Source organism: Rhinopithecus roxellana, chromosome 8 (genome assembly GCF_007565055.1).
Source record: "Rhinopithecus roxellana isolate Shanxi Qingling chromosome 8, ASM756505v1, whole genome shotgun sequence".
Lineage (NCBI taxonomy): Eukaryota > Metazoa > Chordata > Mammalia > Primates > Cercopithecidae > Rhinopithecus > Rhinopithecus roxellana.
The window spans coordinates 50,054,522-50,076,903 of record NC_044556.1 but is presented as its reverse complement, the minus strand read 5'-3'; the positions used below and the strand labels follow the sequence as shown (position 1 = coordinate 50,076,903).

The following is a 22,382-nucleotide window of genomic DNA, read 5'->3' as shown; positions in this document are numbered from 1 at the left end:
GTTTTTTGCCATCTTTATGTTGGTGAGTACCCAATATTTAGCTCCCACTTAGAAGTGAGAACATGGGGTATTTGGTTTTCTGTTCTTGCATTAATTTGTTTAGGATGATGGCCCCTAGGTGCATCTGTGTTGGTGCAAAAGACATAATTTTGTTCTGAAAGTCTTTTTACACTTTCTTTGTCAATGTGAAAGGAGGCCACAATAAAATATTAAAGGTATGTATCTGTTTCTCTTTTCTTCCATTCCCCTCCCCACCATATATCTTAAAATTTTTGCTTGTTTTCTTTTCCTTGTCTAAAGTTCCATTTCACAGCAATCTTGGTGATTTTTTTTTTTAATCATCCATTTCCACTATACATACTACTCTCATTCCTAACTGCCCAACTTCTCTATCTTCAGTTGTGGCTTCATAAGTCATATAAATATGGTTTCTAAACTCTGAATTTACATCTGTCTCCACTGGTAATTCTTTATAATAGCCACAGGATATCCTGGACATTTTCTCCTAATCTGTTTGACCCTTTCCTTTTCTACTTGATCTAGATGCTTGGATCCAACTTACTTTCTTACACCCACTTGTTCATTTACCTTCATATATATATATATAAAAGTCCACACTTGGATCATTGCTATAGTTTATCTGCCACTAATACAGAGGCCTGAAGGCTACTGTAGAAAATCACACAGCTGTGTAGTTTGCCAACACCATGAGTTTAACCCTCAGCTCACTGAATTATTCCTTTTCTTGACCTTAATCAGCTACTTGTTTTATTTCCCTCAAAGTTTGTCTGAATCTTTGTCACTCTCCTCAAAGCTGCCTTTTCTATACTCACCTGTCTTACTCTTAGCAGATAACCTTGCCTCGTACTTACTCAACAAAAGTGAAGCCAAAAGGTATGATCTCCTACTATGAATACTTTCTGCATAATCTAAAAGGTTATCTGTGTTCACAACCATTCTCACCTCCTTTCCTCCCATTTCAGAAAATGGGGTTCCCATACTCCGGTTTAAGGCCATTCTCCCTACCTTTGATCTTAGAGTAGCTTATTTTGAAGTGGTTAAAAGCACAGATTTTCTAAACAGACAGACTCAATAAGAGCTGAAAACATAATATTAAAAAAAAAAAAGCACAGATTTTGGAGTCAGACAGGCTTGAGTTCAATCTTGATTCTGACACTTACTATAAATTGATTAACTTCTCTAAACCTCATCTTTCTCTGTGAAAATAGGACAATCAAACCTACCTTGCTGGGTTTTTAATGATTTCTATAAGATTATAATGCTAAGTACTACTTAGAGAGCCTGGAATATAGTAAATGCTCAATAAAAGTTACCTAATAATAAAAATAAATTAATAGTATCAGTTCATCCTCTAGCATTCCATCATCCATCTCATCTTTTTCTCCTTACTTGACTGCTTTCTTTCCCCTTGGCCAATAAACTGTCCCTTTATTCCACATTCTTCTCTAGCCTATTATCTAGTGTTTTCTTTTTTTCTCATTCCTGGCCCTCCCTAGAGTAATTTGCATTTACTATCCCCACTGCTTTAGCTCCCATTCATTCTGACCTGCTACACTCTGGTTCTTGCCCCTACCTCACCATGCAAACTGTGTTCCTTATCCTCTAGTGTTTTCTTCTTGGCACATTGCTCTCCTTACTGTAGATACTGTTCCCGGGTGATCTCGTGTACTTTGGTGGTTTCAACTCATAAGTATATCTTAGACCTGCCTTCACAATCTGTCTTTTATTCAGGTGCTTGCTGGATATCTTGACCCATCTTGCTGGCTGTCCCTCAGGCCCTTAGTGTGTTCAAAATGAGGTCATCATTTTCCCCATCCTCTGCCCTCTTTCCTAAACCTCTTCTTTCTCCAATATTCTTAATATAAATTGGGTAGCTTCACTATTCATCCTGTATTCCAAATTAGTCATCCTTGACTTCTCCCTGCTGATTTTACCTTCTAAATAGTTCTCAAATCTGTCGTCTCCTCTTCTGTCACCAAATGTCTTAATTCAGGGCTTTATCATCTTTCATCTGAACTCCCATAACACATTTCTATGATGTTTCTCTTCCTACAATGTTATTTCCTTCAAATGTGTCTTCCACACAGCCACCATACTGCTCTCTATAATATAAAACAAATCAGACCATGCCATTTCCCTGCTTAAATAACCCTCACCACCTACAGACTATAATCTTAGGGTGGCCTTCAAAGCTCTCAGTGGTTGGACATCCACTCCTCTTATCTAGCCTCATTTTTAACCTCTTCCTTCTTTGAATTTCATCTTCTGGCATCTCCAAACCATGTGTAGTTCCTGGCATATACCGTGCTTTTCACTCTGTGCCTTTACTCATGCCCTTTGCTATCTGGAAAGCCCTCTCCTCCTACCCCTACCACCTGTTTTTACCCTACCTGATTCGTTTTTTGTTCATTTGTTTTGTTCTGAGACAGGGTTTCGCTCTATCACCCAGGCTGGAATGCAGTGACGTGCTCACGGCTCACTGTAGCCTCCACCTGCCAGACTCAAGTGACCCTTCCACCTCAGCCTCCCCATAAGCTGGAACTACAGGCACGCACCACCACACCTAGCTAATTTTTGTATTTTTTGTAGAGATGGGGTTTCACCATGTTACCCAAGCTGTTCTTGAACTCCTGGGCTCAAGCGATCCACCCACCTTGGCCTCCCAAAGTACTGGGATTACAGGAGTGAGCCACTGTGTCCAACCTCCCTGCTTGATTCTTATTCATCCTTTGAGAGGGTGGTTTTTAATATGTTAGGGGTGGTGGAAACCTTTGAGTGTGTGATGAATACCTTCAACCACTCTAGAAAAATGCACATAATCCCAAAATTTGCACACAATATCACGTTGTAACCGCAAATTAAAACATCCTTCAGCTCAAGCATTATCTTCTCCAGAAAATCTGTCCTAAGCCCCTACAGATTGGTTTGGTCTCCCTCTTTCATATTGTTTTACAATATCGTGTATGTATTTCTATCATTGCACGTCCATATTATGTTATAGTTATTTATGTAGTGTCTTCACTATGTTGTGAGCTTGTAGAGGGTAGTAACCGTCCTACTCATCTTTATATCCTCAGCACCTAGCATAGCACATAGGAGTTATTACAGAAAATTTAAGATTGAATGCTGAAGAATAAACCATCTTTTATGTAGACCACTTAGCCATTCAGCAAGCACTTATGGAGAGTCTGCTACATACCAGGCTTTGTGCTGGATGCCAAGGATACAAAGATTACAAGACAAACATGGTTTTTGTCCTCATAGAGCTTATAATCTGATGTCAAAAAATATTTAAATCAGGCATTACAAAACCATATGGTAAGCACTTTGATGAGGGAAGTACAATGTAGAATAAGATTATATAAAAAGAGCAATTTATCTGTGTTTGGGAGGGCAGAGAGGGCCTTCCAGAGGGAGTAAATAGCATAACTGGGAGAGGGCTGGAGAGAATTTCCTGTCAGAGGACATTTACAGAGGTCTTGATGTGAAAGAATATGGGTCTAAAGAACCAAAGGAAGTTCCAGGGGGCTGAACACATGAGTTTGCTAGGCAGCAGGGGCATGATAAGAAGCTAAAGTAGTCTGTGCTAAACTACTGAGTTTACACTTGCTCAGTAAAGTAGTCCCTAGGAAGACATAAAATCATTTTCTTCATAAAGGTCCTAGCCAGTTTAAGAAGAAAAGATTAGTCGTGTCAGTGCGTGTCTATGTATAGAAAGTTCTGTTTACTACAGACCAGCTTTGTCAGCTGTCATGTGGCTACGGTCTCTGCCAGTTTGAAACAAAACTGACAAAAGAGGGATCCTGCAATCTCTCAGCTTTACACTGAGATGAAAACCACTTGATGTAGATTAGGCAGGATGGTGGAGAAGCTAAGAAAACTCTCTGAAGGAAACAGATATAAAACACATTAGGCTTTCTACTGCTCGTCTACTTTTGGTCTCAACTCCTTTCCCGTGAAGTTTTTGTTTTTTAAATTGATTTATTTTTATTTATTTTTTGAGACAGGGTCTCACTCTGTTGCCCAGGCTGGAGCACAGTGGTGCAGTCATGGCTCACTGCAGCCTCAACTTCCTAGGCTCAGGTGATCTTCCCACCTTTGCCTCCCAGGTGGCTGAGACTACAGGCACACCCCACCACCCCCAGCTCATTTTTATGTGTGTGTGTTTTTTTGTAGAGATGGATTTTCACCATGTTGGCCAGGCTGGTATTTTTTTAAAATACTTGCAATCAGGGATCATCCATAAGAAGCAAGTCTCACTTTGACTCCTTTTCTTTTTTTTTTTTTTGAGGCCGAGTCTCACTCTATCACCCAGGCTGTAATGCAGTGGCACGATACTGGCTATCTGCAACTTCTGCCTCCCAGATTCGAGGGATTCTCATGCCTCAGCCTCCGGGAGCAGCTGAGATTACAGGTGTCCACACCCATCTAATTTTTGTATTTTCAGTACAGACGGGGCTTCGCCATGTTGGCCAGACTGGTCTCGAGCTCCTGGTCTCAGGTGATCTGCCCACCTTATCCTCCCAAAGTGCTGGGATTACAAGTGTGAGCCACCACACCTGGCCACTGACTCCTTTTCTATTTGCGAACTTCTCTGGCTCATGTAATTATTATCATAAGATTATGGGAAAATATGTACTTCCATTTTTGTCTTGAAGCATACTCTGTAACATGTATAACTTAAAACATCCAAGAACATTTAAACATTTATTTCCAATGTCATAAGCTTTAATAAGTAGGTCTTGTAAGAGTAGATCTTATCTTTAATCCCTGAAATAAGTTAACCATCTAGTTAGCAGACCTTTTATCATAAAAGAGTTTCTGTAACACATTTCTCAAAAGAAAATATATATTGACATTCTATCTTCTTTCTCTTCCAGATACTATTTTTTGGATTTGGGTGGCTTTTCTTCATGCGCCAATTGTTTAAAGACTATGAGGTGAGAAGAAATAATTTTGTTATACTTACACTATGTGAATTTAGATTGACAAGAAAAATGTCTCCATTAAAGAAACATTATGTTCATTTCCAAGATAGGAAGCTTTTACCAAATAGGTACTATATAACTATTAGATTGTAGAATATAATTAGGCTTAATTGATTTAAAAGGGGGGAAAAAAGGCAAGCCAAATATAGCCCAGAAGTTAGGAGAAAGGAATGTTATGCCTTAGTCATATCAGGATATGCACCAATAGCAAATAGTTATTCTGCAGGAGAGAATTTAATTCATAATGTCTCACAAATGTTCCCTTTCATGTGTCTATCTGGCCCTGAATTGCCAGTCTTATATTCTAAGTTAATACCAAAATCCCAAGGCTATCAGGGGAACCAGCCCCCTATATTTCAACATAGGTTCTTTCTGTTTTCCCTAAGTGTCGGCCAGTCTCAGAAATAAAGAGAAAGAGTACAAAGAGAGAAATTTTACAGGTGGGCCCCTGGGGGTGCCATCACATATTGGTAGGACTGTGACGGCGACCCTGAGCTGCAAAACCAGCACGTTTTTATTAGGGATTTCAAAAGGGGAGGGGGTGTATGAATAGGGAGTGGGTCACAGAGATCAGTGCTTCAGACGCAATAAAAGATCACAAGGCAGAGGCAAAAATTAGAATTACTGATGAGGGTCTGTGTCCCACTGTGCACGCATTGTCTAGATAAACATCTTAACAGGAAACAGGGTTCGAGACCTGACAACTGGTCTGACTAGAATTTACCAGGCTGGAATTTCTAAATCCTAGTAAGCCGGAGGGCACTGCAGGAGACCAAGGCGTATTTCAGTCCTATCTCAACCGCATAAGACAGACTTCCTGGAGCGGCCTTCATAAACCTCCCCCTAGGTATGCATTCCTTCCCCAAGATTATTCCTTGCTGGGAAAAGAATTCAGCGATATTTCTCCTACCTGCTTTCTGCAAGAAGAAAAATATGGCTGTATTCTGCCCGACCCCGCAGGCAGTCAGACCTTATGGTTATCTTTCCTTGTTCCCTGAAAATCGCTCTTCTGTTCTTTTTCAGAGTGCACTGATTTCGTATTGTTCAAACACACATGTTTTACAAACAATTTGTACAGTTAACGCAATCATCACAGGGTCCTGAGGTGACATACATCCTCAGCTTACGAAGATGACGGGATTAAGAGATTAAGACAGGCGGAAGAAATTATAAAAGTATTAATTTGGAGAACTAATAAATGTCCATGAAATCTTCACAATTTATATTCGGAGAGTGCAGTAAACACAGGTGTAAGAAATTATAAAAGTCCTAATTTTGGGAACTAATAAATGCCCATGAAATCTTCACAATTTATGTTCTTCTGCCACAGCTTCAGCCAGTCCCTCCATTCGGGGTCCCTGACTTCCTGCAACACAAAGCTGGTGTTTTTATCTTAAGCTTTGGATTCAGAAGATCACCATCCTAGACTGGACATTTCCTAGTTAGTTTTCCTAATTAGTAATAAGATCAGGGGTTATAGTCTACATTGGGTCGTTTCTAGGATGTTCTCCATTAAACTTTCTCTGGGAGTTTATTGTCTGAAAGAGCCTGGAATTCTGGAGATTTTCTTCTGCCCAGTACTTTAAGGCCTCCCAAGGGAGGTTCCAGAACTGATCCAGGATCTGCAGAGTGTTGAAGAACCCTTTAAACATTAACCATTATATATGAATCTGTCAGTTTTTTGTCAGTGTGCATCAGGAATTCTAAGTGCTGCCTATGACCCTGTCACTTCATCTTCTTGTCCTCAAAATTCTTCATCCACAAGAGGATGCTGGTAATAGTGACTCATGATTCAGAAGTGCCACCTACTTTGATCTTTTTCTTTAGCTCCAGGCAAGTTGCTGTTGTGGCCTTACTTCCAGTGACTTGAGAATTTCCTCAAAATAAGTTTTCTGACTTATAACGAGAAGGAGGTTATCAGTTCAGTTTTTAAACTCGGAAATAACTTCTAATTTCTATTTGGCTTTTAACAGATACGTCAGTATGTTGTACAGGTGATCTTCTCTGTGACATTTGCATTTTCTTGCACCATGTTTGAGCTCATCATCTTTGAAATCTTAGGAGTATTGAATAGCAGGTGAGTAAGAGTACTGAATAACTCCTCTTGAAGGGTTCTGTGTTACATTCTTTACGGTGGAAAAGCTATCTGGATCTCATAGCAGATAAAAAAAAAACCACTGTGTTAATAATTTAGTCTCAGTAACTACAATGATCACAGCAGATATGGGTCACAGCCATCTAATAGCTGGTTTGACAAAGATTATGAGAAACCAGGAAAAAAAAGATCTGACCATTAACTCCGAAGAACTCATTGAAGTGAGGCTGTGAAGCCGCAGACTAGGCTTCACTCCTAGAAGCTTTATTTTTCTGGGACTGCTCGCTGACTGAATCCCAGTAACAGCCCTTCACATTGCTCTGCCGATTGAAAATCTCTACCTGAAAAGATTAGAGTTCCTCAGAGATACTTAACAATCTCTCTGAAGACTGAACTCCAGTTCTTACTTAACTTAGTTAACTTTTATTGATTTTACAGTCATGGTCAAGTTTGTTTGAATTTAAAGTGTTTCTTAAAACACTTTTTAAAAGTAACTCTTTACTCCCTTCCGAATAATAGACCTGTTAGTTTATTAGATAGTCTATCTGAAATATTTCTTGCTTGTTAATCTGCAAGCTTGAGAATTTTTTTTAGTGGCATTTATATGTAGGGTTCAGCTATGCTATGCAGACTTTGTTGTACTTTTTAATCACTATCTGGAAAAACCTTTAAGAGTAAAGTAGTCTTTCACTCTAAAGTCAGGACTCAGCGCCAAGATAAGTTCATTATAGACCACTGACACTTGAAACTGGTAGAGAGACTGTACTCTCAAATCCTTTAATAATCAGAGTTGAAAACAAAATTTGAATTAAAAAGAAAAACTTACTGTACAAATGGTTAATCACAAAACATTGAAAGGTTAAAAAAAGAGAGAGGGGCTAGACACAGTGGCTTACGCCTATAATCCCAGCACTTTGGGAGGCTGAGGCAGGAGGATCACTTAAGTGCAGAGGTTCAAGGCCAGCCTGGGCAACAAAGTGAGGCCCTGTCTCTACAAAAAAAAAATTTTTTTTTCTTTTTTATTTTTTATTATACTTTAAGTTCTAGGGTACATGTGCATAACGTGCAGGTTTGTTACATATGTATACTTTCTACAAAAAAATTTAAAAAAAATTAGCAGAGTGTAGTAGTATACACCTATAGTCCCAGCTACACTAGATGCTGAAGCAGGAGGATCCCTTGAGCCCAGGAGTTTGAGAATGTGCTGTGAGCTGTGATCACTGGACAAGACAGTGAGACCCATCTCTTAGGAAAAAAGAGTGAGACAGAATCAGAGTTGATAATAATGGTCTCTTGATAGAACAATGAATAACATGTATTATGGTAAAATAGAAATATGTTCTGATTCTCCTACTTTTAAACTTTATTAATCCAAACCTTTTTTTGGATGAGCTAGATATAGATCCTTTGACTATAGAGAATAGACAAGTATTATTTTACATAATGGTTATTAAATTTTATTATCACAACTTGCATCTTTCACTGCTATTTAAGCAGGGGTTGGCAGACTTTCTTCTGTAAAGGGACAGATAGTAAATATTTTAGGCTTCTGTGGACCAGAAGGTTTCTATTGCAACTACTCAGCCCTGCTGTTGTAGAGCGAAAGTAGTCATAGGCAATATATAAACAAACGAGCATGACCATGCTCTAATAAAACTTAATTTGTAAAAGCAGGTGGCTGCCAGGCCATAGTTTGCCAACTACTCATCTAAATATAGATACAGAGGATTCAGTTATTCTAAAGCTATAGTTTCTGTTTTTGGTAGATGATGTCCCCCAACTTTTAACTTATAGTTAATAACCCATATAGTAAGAAACATCAGTCATACTGTAGTGTATATTTCTTAAATTTCTTAGTTAGTTAAAGAGGATAAGAAGTAGCATTGCTGAAATCTGATTCTTCTTTGTGTGTTATGTAGAGGATTGGGTTTGTTCAGTCTGAGACATGTCTTCAGTTATACCTGTTTTTTCATGCTAGTGTTTCACCCAATTATGGAACACAAATGTGAACCTTGATGATGTAGTATAACTGTCCATTGACTGGACTCAGAATCGTTTTGAAAAGAGAATCTTGGCCAGAATATTCCTTTGACTCGCCTTTGAGCAGAGATTGTATGACTTTCTATCCAAATATGTAATCTTGTTGGGATCCTTAATTTTTTCAAGAGAATATCACTTTGCTCTCAGCTCAAAAGATTAGTTAAAACATGTGCTTCACTTTTAATAGGCAGCCCTGCCGGGCGTGGTGGCTCACGCCTGTAATCCCAGCACTTTGGGAGGCCGAGACGGGTGGATCACGAGGTCAGGAGATCGAGACCACCCTGGCTAACACGGTGAAACCCCGTCTCTACTGAAAATACAAAAATTAGCCGGGCGCGGTGGCGGGCGCCTGTAGTTCCGGCTACTCGGGAGGCTGAGGCAGGAGAATGGCATGAACCCCGGAGGCGGAGCTTGCAGTGAATGGAGATTGCGCCACTGCACTCCAGCCTGGGCGACAGAGCGAGACTCCGTCTCGGGGGGGGAAAAAAAAGGGGGCAGTCCGTACTGCCAATTAAAGTTGCACTTGTTATTTCAAACCCACTGCCTCCCAAAATCTTTCAGAAACTCAGCTGAAATACTATGTAGGATTGCCTGGAGGATGTCCACCTTATTTCCTTCTCTAAATGCTCTAAAGTAGGTTAACCTGGAGGAGCGAAAAACTGTCAACGTATCTAGTCTAAATGGTGTTCACTCCCTGTAGGGTAGCTTTTACTGAATGGCTGTTTGTTTTGTGTTGCCTGCCATCTGTACTAAGGAAGGAACAGTAAGAAACAGCCCTCTGAAACTGATATTTCTCTTGAAAGGATGTTGTTGATGACACTGTTAATTGCCTTTGCATTTTCTCCTTTATGAAGTCTTTGAAGAAATTTCATTGTAATCTTAGTAACAATTCAGTAACAATAAATGATAATTATGCTTCTTTTGAGAAATTAATTTGTTATTTTCTTTTTTTTTTTTTTTTTTTTGAGAAGGAGTCTCGCTCTGTCACCCAGGCTAGAGTGCAGTGGCCAGATCTCAGCTCACTGCAAACTCCGCCTTCCGGGTTTACGCCATTCTCCTGCCTCAGCCTCCCGAGTAGCTGGGACTACAGGCGCCCGCCACCTCGCCCGGCTAGTTTTTTGTATTTTTTTAGTAGAGACGGGGTTTCACCGTGTTAGCCAGGATGGTCTCGATCTCCTGACCTTGTGATCCGCCCGCCTCGGCCTCCCAAAGTGCTGGGATTACAGGCTTGAGCCACCGTGCCCGGCCTAATTTGTTATTTTCTTGCAGACACAATGATTTTATCTAACTGATCAAATTTTTTATTTCACATTGACCATTAGAAAACTTAAAGCTAAATTTATGACCTACCCATAGCAAGTTTCTAGAATTCTATTTTATAATAGCCATCAGGCTTAGCCCAATATTTTACCTATCTGTTACCATTGTTGTTCATATTTCCTTATAGTTCATTTCATCATCCTGTATTTTATTTATCTTTGTAAGCCATTTAACCACTTATACCTTTTTTGAAACAAGGCCTAAGTAAATTTAAAATCGGTAAATACAAAGGACACCATCAAGAAAGTGAACAAACATTCCAAGAACAAGAAAAAATTTTTATAAATTACCTATCTGATAATGGACTGGGACTCGTATCTAAAATACATCAAGAATTCTTACAGTTTAATAATATAGTACAATTAAAAAATGAATAAAGGATCTGAATAGGCATTTCTCCAAAGATCTACAAATGGCCAGTAAGCACATATAAATAGATGCCCAGTACCGTTAGCCATCAAGGAAATGCAAATCAAAACCACAGTGAGATACCACTTCTCACACACTAAAATGGCTAATAACAAAAAAAAAAAACAGACAATAACAAGTGTTGGCGAGGCTGAGGAGAAATTGGAACTCTCATACGCTCCTGAGGAAAATGTAAAATGATGCAGCCACATCGGGAAACAGTGGGAGTGCCTCAAAAGATTAAATATAGATTTATCATATGACCCAACAATTCCACTCCATTTTTACCTAAAGAGAAATGAAAACATACATCCACACCAAAATGTATACACACACATTCATAGCATCTCTATTTGTAATAGCCAAAAACCCAATGTCTTCAATTAATGAATCCAGAAACAAAATATAATATATCCATATAATGGGATGAATATTGTTCAACCATAAAAGGAATTATTGATAGATACTACAACATGGATGAACCTTGCAAACATTATGGTAAGTAAAAGAAGCCAGTCATAAAAGATTACATATTGGTGGTTTCCTAGAAACAGAAAGTATATTGGTGGTTTCCTAGAGCTGAGGAGGTTAGGGAGAAACAGGGAGTGACTGCTAATGGGTACAGGATTTCTTTATGGCCTAATGAAAATGTTCTAAAATTGATTGAGGTGATGGTTGCCCAACTCTGAGTATATGAAAACCATTGAATTGTACACTTTAAATGGGTAAATTATATCTCATTAAAACTTATAAAAAGTGCTAACAAAAAGTTTTAATAAAATACATCTTATAAATTAATAAATGTAATTCATGCAAATCAGGTGTTTATTTCAAGAGTACAAAAGAAATATTTTTGAGCCTTTATAGCATTTATTACTGTTAATATTTATTTTCCTTTAATTCTTACATTGGAATAAGATTCCTAGGGGAGAGTAAAACAATAGTCATTCTACCAGCAATGTCTTATGTTGATACATGTTAGTGGTATATGTTGCCTATGAATAGATCAAAAACATAAACATTCTTATTTTAATATATGAAATTCTTCAGAGGTTAAGATGGTCATATATACCTTTCAAAAATTTGTGTTTTTTAATCTCTACAAATGAGTAGATTATAAGAGTCTAGTAGGCTGATTAGATAGGATATATTCAATATTGAGTCCAAAGAGCAAAAGACCCTTTGGAAGACTAAAGAGAAAGAAAGTTGCTGCCCTCTCTCCCTCGTAGTGACAGTCTTTGATATTTATTTCAGCTCACGTTATTTTCACTGGAAAATGAACCTGTGTGTAATTCTGCTGATCCTGGTTTTCATGGTGCCTTTTTACATTGGCTATTTTATTGTGAGCAACATCCGACTATGTAAGTATTTTGCCCTCTCAGTCAGCACATAGATTGAGATGAGTATTTGAGGGGACTTAGATTGTGAATAGCTTCATTTCTACATTAACTTTCAGTAGCTACCACTATTTGAGGACACCTCACACATAACATCTTAAAAATAAATATAAAATAAATATTGAATGAATTGGCACAAAGTAAATATTGAGTGAATGATTAGGTTATTTGTTCTGCCACAACTTTATTTTTCTACCTATTAATAATGTCTCCTTTAATTCATCCCACATCTTAAATTCAGCTAAATTTCTCTTACAATGGTAAGGATGCTTTCACCAAAAATTATACTGTTCATCACTCATTTGCCAAGTGAATTAGCAGCCAAATATTAATTAGCATTATCTTATATTTTTAAATAGAGCAAGCTCTTTAACCTATATCTGTTTTTCCTAACAGTTTTGTCTCCTCTGTCTCAGTGCATAAACAACGACTGCTTTTTTCCTGTCTCTTATGGCTGACCTTTATGTATTTCTTCTGGAAACTAGGAGATCCCTTTCCCATTCTCAGCCCAAAACATGGTGAGTATATATGGGAGGGCAGAGGAAGGGAGGGAGAAGCTTTGTTTAATTTTCTGATTTCAAAAACATTTAATTAAATTTCTTGGGGAAAAATTTATTTGGGGAAATAATTTATTAATTCATAGGTTCTTGGGATTGGGAAAAAAATTTTCTGATTTTGAGGAGGATAGCAAGCTATTTCTCTGAAAAATGTCTGATTTTGAACCACATTTTCTCCTTTATTCTAAGAGATAACTAATGCTGGTTTTGGAACTCACTTCTATCATTCTGAAGTAGGAATTTTTGACCTTCCTTTACTGAATATACTTACTTAAAGGGTATAAGGAAAGAGAACGGTGTCTAACTCATATTGTATATGGGACTACAGGAATATATTTGTATGTGTATTTGGAAGTAAGGTATCAATAAACTTTTATCAGATTTCCAAAGGGGTCTGTGACCCAAAAGGTAAATGGCCACTGTTTAAGTGATGATAAAGATACATTAGGGAAGCATACGTATTTGGGGAAAGGTGACATAAAATGCCCACAATTAGTAGATAAAGAAAAGCTTTCCAATAATCGGTGTCTCCCCTCTAACAAAAAAAGTTTATTTTTTTTTTTTTAATTTTTTTTTTTTTTTGAGATGGAGTCTAGCTCTGTCGCCCAGGCTGGAGTGCAGTGGCTGGATCTCAGCTCACTGCAAGCTCTGCCTCCCGGGTTTACGCCATTCTCCTGCCTCAGCCTCCTGAGTAGCTGGGACTACAGGCGCCCGCCACCTCGCCCGGTTAGTTTTTTGTATTTTTTTTTAGTAGAGACGGGGTTTCACCGTGTTAGCCAGGATGGTCTCGATCTCCTGACCTCGTGATCCACCCATCTCGGCCTCCCAAAGTGCTGGGATTACAGGCTTGAGCCACCGTGCCCAGCCAAAAAAAGTTTATTTTAAAACGAGATTTGGCAGAGCCCTAATTTTTAAGTTAAAATCAATGAACAAAGTACCTCAGCTAACAAGTCCTTCCAGAACTATTTCAGAAGTATGTATGAATCTATCTTAAAAAGATTAGAGAGCCCATCTGTAATAAATATACTGCAGCTTTCATGCTAGAACCTTTTTAAAAATATATTTATACCTGTTCATTCACCATCCTGCCATATCTATTATCAGGGTTCTTATTGCAGAAAACAGAATCTACTGTAACTAATTTAAAGCAGAAAGTGATTAATTATACAGTGTCAGGCAATTTATAGACTTTCTAGGAAAGCAGGAATGCAAACCTTAACTGCTGTATGGTGAAGAGAAATACCCAACTATGCCACAATACTAAGCTAGAAAACCTCACTGAAGTCATCACATGCCACTCAGGGTCTATGACATCAGGGACCTCAGTCCCAGCTATTTGAGCTCCTAAGTGCTATCACCACTCTTACATTGTTCATTTCTGCCTCTGAGGCCTCACATGGGCCTGGTTTTTTGGTGAAACCTAGGTAACATTTAGAACCTTAGCCTCAAGGAAGTCTGAGAAGGAGTGTTTGGCTTTCTAAACTCTGTAGTACCAAAACAAATGCTAGAAAAGGATATTGGAATTAATGTTGAATGAGCCAGTGTCTATTATAGAATCTGTCATACCTCCCACACACCCTTCCACGTATACTCATTGCCTATAGCAGGAATTTCAGGAGAGAGAGGTTATGAGACTCTCCTGCAGTAAGATCAGAGGAGATACGCAGTTTTGAAAAGCATATGCAATACCAAATAAATAGTCGTGTATTTTTAAAATAAGAATAACTGTTTCAAGATTTCAAATAATGTTAAAGGCCAGAAAACTTAACATAACACCAGCCTACCAAAAACATTCAAACTCTTAGGTAGCGTATGAGACCTTTTATGGCCTGGCTACTGCTCTCTATACATGTTGCATTCTCCAGTCCTGTGAAGTTATTTCAAGTTTATTTATTTATTTTCTTTTTGAGATAGGTCTCACTCTTACCCAGGCTGGAGTGCAGTGGCATGATCTTGGCTCACTGCAACCTCTGTCTCCCAGGCTCAAGTGATCCTCCCACCTCAGCCTCCTGAGTAACGGGGACTACGGGCGAATGCCACCACACCCAGCTAAGTTTTGTATTTTTTTGTAGAGATGGAGTTTCTCCACATTGCTCAGGATGGTCTTGAACTGAGCTCAGGGGATCGACCCACCTTGGCCTCCCAAAGTGCTCACAAGTGTGAGCCACCACACCCAGCCTCAAGTTTCTAGAGCTGTTCTATCAGCCTGGACAATCCTTCACCAACCCTGTCTACCTAGAAAATGCCTATTTATCCTTTCTAGATTCAACTCTTGTCAATTCCTTTAGGAAGATTTTCCTGGCCATCATTAGGAGATATTAATTGCTCCCAACTCAAGGTATCTATATCATCTATAAAACTTAAAATTTCATGTTTCCTTTTCCAACTTCCTCATCAACCTGTGGGCTCCCTGAGATCAGAAAACTACATGTTATTTGTCTTTGTATCCCTCGTGCCCTAGTGTGGAACCTAACACACAACAAGTGTTTTAATACATGTTCTTTGAATCAGTGAATGGAAGAAAATTGAGTCTCTCCAAAGTGGTAAATGAGTTTACTACTTTAACACTCTGGATAGGAATTTAGGAAACGCTAATGTGATCAGCATGCCTATGTCAATGGTCAACGAAAGGAAAGACTTGCACTAAAGAGTCCTGGCAGTATAGTTCTCATATAAACCTGTTTCAAAGAAACCCACAGACAGGCACATTTATCTGTGATGGTAGAAGTCAGAGAGAAGAGTTACAAAAGGCCCCCAGGGCTGCTGACATGGCAAACACAGGCTCACATGCAATACAAAGACCTGACTCTGACACCTTTCTCCAGCTTTCTTCTGTGTGCATTCAGCTCACATGACCAGTGCGGCCAGGACACACCAAAGGGAAGATGAAGGCCATTGTATCTATTGTCCTTTCATCCACCCCTTTTTCTAAATTCTGTGGGATGACCCTGAAAAGGACACTGAGGGAGAAAGCTAGGGAGACAGTTTCAGCTTTCTTCTTTCCATTGTACTCCAATAGGCATTACAGTTTTATGACTGAATGTTCAGGTATCTTAATTTATTTAACCCTCTAAGATAAGTAAGGAGGAAGGAAAGTTTAGATGGTAGCTGAGAAGCAACCAGCCTTACACTACCTTCCTAGAGCTTTTCCAGGACTGTCCCAACAACCACTGTAGTTGTTTATTGCTGTGGAGACCACCCAAAAAATGGGCTGGGCAGGTTGGCTCACCCCTATAATCCCAATACTTTGGGAGGCCAAGGCAGGGAGATCACTTGAGGCCAAGAGTTAGAGACCAGCCTGGCCAACACGGCAAAACCCCGTCCCTACTAGAAATACAAAAATTAGCCAGGCATGGTGACGCATGCCTGTAATCCCAGCTACTCCCCGGAGGCTGGAGACACAAGAATTGCTTGAACCCAGGAGGCTGAGGTTGCAATGAGCTGAGATCATGCCACTGCCCTGCAGCCTCGGCAACAGAGCGAGACTCAAAAAAAAAAAAAAAAAAATTCCATAAAAGTACTTCTTGTGTGGTGCCTGAACCTTGGAATGTCTTTAGTGGGAAAGAGTCAGAGAGATTACAAAAGACTGTAAGGAATCTGTGTGAGCAGGTGGCAAAGGTGAAATGGTCTTCTGCTAGTCTCCTTATTCATCTGACTTTCCATGTATTAACTGGTAAATGAGGATAATGATGACTGACTCCTACTTCATAGAAATGCTAAGATTAAGTAAATAGTATCTACAAAGTACTTTAAACCATAAAAAGATATGTAATAAAAGGACAAAGACACCATGTTAAAAGGAATAAAGGTAGAGGGGGGAATTTTTTCATTTTTTCATATTTAATAACCCATATTAATCCCTTGGATTTTTTATGTTATTGAGTGATATTATAGTCAACAAACATTTGTTGAACACCTTCTATGTGCCAGGCAGTAAGGAAAACAAAGATCAATAAGACATGATGTCTTCTTGTAAAGGGGTTGCAAATTCAAGAGGTATATAGCAAGTAGAATCAACAGAATTTAGGTGAGGATTGCTTCGTTTATTGAGCATTACACAAATATTTATTGAGCATCTACTTTGTATAAATTAAGCACTGGAAATAAACCACAAACAAAACAAACTTGGTTTCTGCCCCCCTGAAATTTACAGTCTTGTGGGTGGAACTAGACAGTAAAGAGGTAAATATATAAATAAATGATTGCCAATTGTGATCTTTGTCATCAAGGAGTGAACAGGTTGCTGTGATAGAGAAAAATGCAGATAATGTAGTATAAGTAGTTAGATCCACCCTTTCTGAGACAGCGATATTTAAGCTGAGATTTAAAGGACAAGACCAAAGGAAGACCCACCAAGAAGGCACAAGAGACATCGTATAAAGCCCTGAGGCAGAAAGACCTTGGTGTATTCAAGGAAAGGCGAGAGATAGAATGGAGAGTAATCGTATAGTGTATAGATTTTATTATTATGGTGATTATGTCATTTTCTAAGACAGATAATGCAGAAGAAGGAACAAGTTGAGGGGAAAGATAATTTTAGTTTGGTATATGCTGAATTTGAGTTACCTATGCATATCCAGGTGATGTTAAATAAGCAATTGGATGTACAAATCAGGAGCTTAGGGAAAAAGTATACATGTATCAGTCCTCATAGAGATGACTCCAGGAATCTAAACAACTAGAAATCATCAACTAAATGCCATTAGGTGAAGCTGGGGAAGTTGGTGAGATCACCCAACCAAAAACTGTGTATACTGAAGGGAAAGAGAGAACTCTGGTCCATACAGAGCAAGAAGTGACCGAGAAAAAGCAATTAGAGAAGTAAAAGGGTAATCCTTGGGAAATGGTGTTGTGGAAGCCAAGAATATAAAATAATTTTAAACAAAAATGATTCAGTGTCATAAAAGAGCCAATAAAACAAGGATTGGAAAATGTTGAATTTTGCAACCAGGAAAAAACTTATTACCAAAGTATTGTAGTGATTAAAGCCTAGACTCTGGAGCTAGACTGCACTTGAAACCTGACTCTGCCCCTTTTATCTCTGTGGCCTTGACTAAGTTACTTAACCTCTTTGTGCCTCCATTTCTTCATATGTAAAATTAAGTTTTCAATAATATCTACCTCGTAGGATTGTTATGAGGGTTAAATGAATTAGAACACGTGAAGTGCTTAGAACAGTGCCTAGTCATAGCATGTGCTTGATGCATATTACCTATTATATTGCCATTACAATTATTAGTGAAAGTGATTTCATTCAATGTAGAAGAATGGGAAGAAAGCTGGATTGCAGTCAGTTAAGGAATGAACTGGAGGTAAAGAAAAGGTGACAATAACTATAAACTTCTTTTAAGAAGCCTGGCTATTAAGGAGGAAATAGATGGGGATTGGTAACTACAGGTAAACTCAAAGCCAAGAACAGAATTTCTCTTAGAAAAGAGACTTGAAACTAAAGAGAAAGAACTAGCAAAGAAGGAAATATTGAATATACAAGAGAGAGGAGACAGATGATGGAACAAGACTCTGAAAGAGGTGGAAGGGATTGAATACAATCAAAAGTATGGTGACTTCTAGTTCCAAGATGGTGGGGTAGGGGCAAGCTGGCTTCACTTACCCCCATGACAGAAAACCAAAAACAAATAGCACCAAGATTATCACCAGCAATATCCCAGAACTCACATAAAAGGATGAGACAGTTCCCAGGGCCCAGAGAAGATCAGAAGCACAAGTGGAGAAGTCAGCTTTGGATGCTACTTTGTTCTGAAGGAGACAAGCTGGGAGGATGATTGCAGATGTATATTCAATGTTATAAAAGAGCCAATAAAAGAAGAATTGGAAAATGTTGAATTTTGCAACCAGGAGAAAATTCATGACCATAGTGTAGAGTGAAGGTAGTTTATGTCTAATAGCTTATGTCTTTTATAATAAGGACATTGGCAAAGGAGAAGGACAAAGGTAGGAAAAATAAAGAGTAACTGCCAAAGACAATGGAGAGAGATGGCTGACCAAGGGCAAGATAAGGATTAGTCAGTAGTATGAGAGCTCTCTTAGGACCGGAGACCATACATTTGTAATGGCTCCAAAATCAGTATGCATTCTAGCAATTTTAGGCAGCAAAACATGGGCACAGGGAAGGCAGAGTGTTAGACTGATCCAGAGTTGGGAATTTGTAGGATTAGCGCCTCAGAAGGAAGATATTAGGAGATTGAGGCTCCTGGTGAGAGAATTTGAAGCCAGCAAGCCTGGAGTCCAAGCTAGGTGAAGAATGGAGAAGCAGTGCACTGACCTCTAAAACGAGTGTAGTGGAAATAAAGGAGAAAGAGAACTCGAAGACTAGGAAGGGAGGCCAGTAGTCAGAAAAGGAATATTGGAATTTTCAGTTTTGAAGCTGACAGAATTCCTGAATTATAGCTCTGGCATTTGACCATAGGAGTGGATGGCTGAAGTGAATTCTATCCTAGAAATAAAAGTGAAAACCAATTAAAACCATTCTTTTTCTGCAACGGCAAACTTACTGAGTTATTCTTCAGCATTGCTTTCTCTCATTTATCCCAAATACATCAACCGGCAGTATTTATTTTCACTGCTAAGTTGATTTTCAGCATTCTCAAGTGATGTGAAACAATTGATAATTAGGATACAATTTATAATCTAAAAATGATGTGTTTGCCTTTGAATTACTCATTCATCTATAAGTGTAGCTCATTTATTAGATGAATTCTGTGTTTATTGGATGCAAAAAAGAATAAGACAAAAGCAAAAGAGTATCACCTTAGGGGAAATACATATATATCAAAGATAACTAGCACCAAATATTTCCTGCTATTTATACTTTTCCAGCAGATTTACTTTTCTAGTTTTTTTTGCCGATGCTTTTACTAAAAGTACTTTGCTTTGTTAGCATTCATGCTACCAAGAGTAAACAGTCAATGATTGTTATTTATAATTATTGTTGTTATTATTTTACTGTTATCACCCAATAAAAGAGATCACTCTGAAGCATATAGGACAAGAGGAAAATCTGTAAACTTTTAGTATATTTACTATACTCTATTTATTATCTATATTTATATACTATATATATTATACTCTATGTACTATATTTAGTATATTTATTATACTCTTATCATCTACACATTAATAATTAAAAGTTGGCTTGTATGAGTTAGTTATGTGTAATGGTTAATGTTTTCAGTAATGTTTCCTTTTGCAGTACAGATGAGAGCCATTTTATCTGTGTTGCCTGGCATTAATGTGCCTTGATGTTTTTAGGGATCTTATCCATAGAACAGCTCATCAGCCGGGTTGGTGTGATTGGAGTGACTCTCATGGCCCTCCTTTCTGGATTTGGTGCTGTCAACTGCCCATACACTTACATGTCTTACTTCCTCAGGTAACAGAGCGCTTTGCATCCTTTCTTTTTTGCCCCATTACTTCTTGAATATATATGTCATATTATGCCACCATCTTTAAGATTATATATTAGATCTATGACACTGTCTTTTTATTCTTCTCTTCCTCTGTCCCTATGGGCATTGACCTGGAAATCTTTCTAAATAAGTCTTATCACTTGTACTGCTTGCCTTTGCTATTTGTCCTACATTCATTTATATTTTGAATGGCAAATTTCAATCTGACACTCCCCTCCCACTTTTTAAAGGCACATTTCTAGTGACCAGCAGTATAAACCAACCCCAACTTCAGCAGTTTAGTTCCTAGTAGAAGACAATACAAAGTTAATAGTGTGCTTAAACATACATCCTAAATGTCACTGAGCTGAGATCACGCCACTGCACTCCAGCCTTGGTGACAGAGCAAGACTCTTTCATAAATAAATGACGGGTTGATGGGTGCAGCAAACCACCATGGCACGTGTATACCTATGTAACAAACCTGCACGTTTTACACATGTATCCCAGAACTTAAAGTATAATAAAAAATAAAATAAAAATATTTAAATATATATATATGTATATATATAAATGTCACTGGATCAAAGCTAAGAAAAACTGTAAGAGAGCTGGGTAAATTCCATTTCCCTGAGATCCCAGAGGGTTAGCTATAAGAAATGAGAGCAAAAGCATTTTAGTTTATTATGGTCATTTTATTATTTTCTAGAAAAAAGTAGTGGGTAAAGTTGAAGTCTGTGTGTCTCTCCAGATACCCTGTATCATGCCCAAGAGTGGGACCCCAAAACATTTTGCTAGCAGTTTGTGCTTTTTGTAGGAATGTGACTGACACAGATATTCTAGCCCTGGAACGGCGACTGCTCCAAACCATGGATATGATCATAAGCAAAAAGAAAAGGTAAGATATCAACACTGTAAAACATCTGGACTCTGTTACAATTTCTCAACAAGAAAATTTGACTATGAATTGGTGCTGGCAGGGAATTTTATCTTGTTCATTTTTATTATAAGGTAAAGTACTATCAAAGATTTAGTGTTGGCTGAACACAGTGGCTCACACCTGTGATCCCAGCACTTTGGGAGGCCAAGACGGGAGCATCACTTGAGCCCAGAAGTTCAGGATTAGCCTGGGTAACATAGTGAGACCCCATCCCTTTAAAATAACAATAATAATAGAATTAAAAATATTAAAAAATTTTTTAAAAAGATTTAGTGTTTTGTGTGAAAGAAAATTCTCAAATTCAATCTCATTTCTTGAATTTAGATCATTCTCCTTAGATAAATTAAAATTTGTTTAATTTTTTAAATTGTAAATTGACAAATTATAGTTGTGTATATTTGTGGCATACAAAGTGGAATAATTAAATCAAGCTCATTAACATATCTATCACCTCACATGCTTATTTTTTTGTGGTGAAAACATTTGAAATTTACTCTCATTGATTTTGAAATGTACAATACATTATTATATTCATCATGCTGTACAGTATGTCGCAAAGAAAAAAACCTTATTCCTCCTGTCTAACTGAAGCTTTGTACCCTTTGGCCATCGTCTCTCCATTCCTCCCACCCATCTAGCCTCTGGTAACCATCATTCTACCCTCTGCTTCTGTTGAGTTCATTGTTTTAGATTCCACATATAAGTGAGAATATGCAGTATTTGTCTTTCTGTGTCCAACTCATTTTGCTTAGCATGGTGTTCTCCACTAACAAATGAAAGAATTTCCTTCCTTAAGCCTGAATACTATTCTGTTGTCTATATATGCCATATTTTCTTTATCCATTTTTCTGTTGATGGACATATAGATTGATACCATAACTTGGCTATTGTAAATAATACTGCAGTGAACATGGGTGTACGTATATCTCTTTGACATTTTACTGATCTCATATCTTTTGGGTAAATACTCAGAAGTGGGATTGCTGGATCATATAGCAATTCCATTTTCAGTTTTTGTAGGAACCTCCACAGTGTTTTCCATAGTGGTTGTGCTAATTTACATTTCCACCAACAATGTAATAAGGGTTCCCTTTCCTCAGCGTCCACACCAGCATTCTTTATCTTTTGCCCCTTGATAATAGTCATTCTGACAGGTGCGAGGTGATATCTCATTGTGTCTTAGTTTGCAGTTCCTTAATGGCTAGTATGT

The 22,382-nt window shown here is 38.2% G+C and overlaps 1 protein-coding gene across 4 annotated transcripts in view; it reads left to right on the top strand.

Annotated features, from left to right (window-relative positions):
• Nucleotides 1-22,382, top strand: part of GPR89A (G protein-coupled receptor 89A) — a 76,163-nt gene that overhangs the window by 3,462 nt on the left and 50,319 nt on the right. For 3 of the 4 annotated variants that reach the window (XR_004058702.1, XM_030935507.1, XM_010374461.2), the window contains exons 2-7: nt 4,902-4,961; nt 6,983-7,086; nt 12,127-12,233; nt 12,686-12,787; nt 20,096-20,216; nt 21,050-21,130. Coding sequence is in view for 3 of the 4 variants with exons in the window: in XM_030935507.1 (XP_030791367.1) it covers nt 4,902-4,961; nt 6,983-7,086; nt 12,127-12,233; nt 12,686-12,787; nt 20,096-20,216; nt 21,050-21,130 (575 nt within the window). In the remaining variant the exon portion in view is untranslated. Of the gene's footprint in view, nt 1-4,901; nt 4,962-6,982; nt 7,087-12,126; nt 12,234-12,665; nt 12,788-20,095; nt 20,217-21,049; nt 21,131-22,382 lie in introns of all 4 variants that reach the window. The other variant, XM_030935508.1, reaches the window with a different exon arrangement.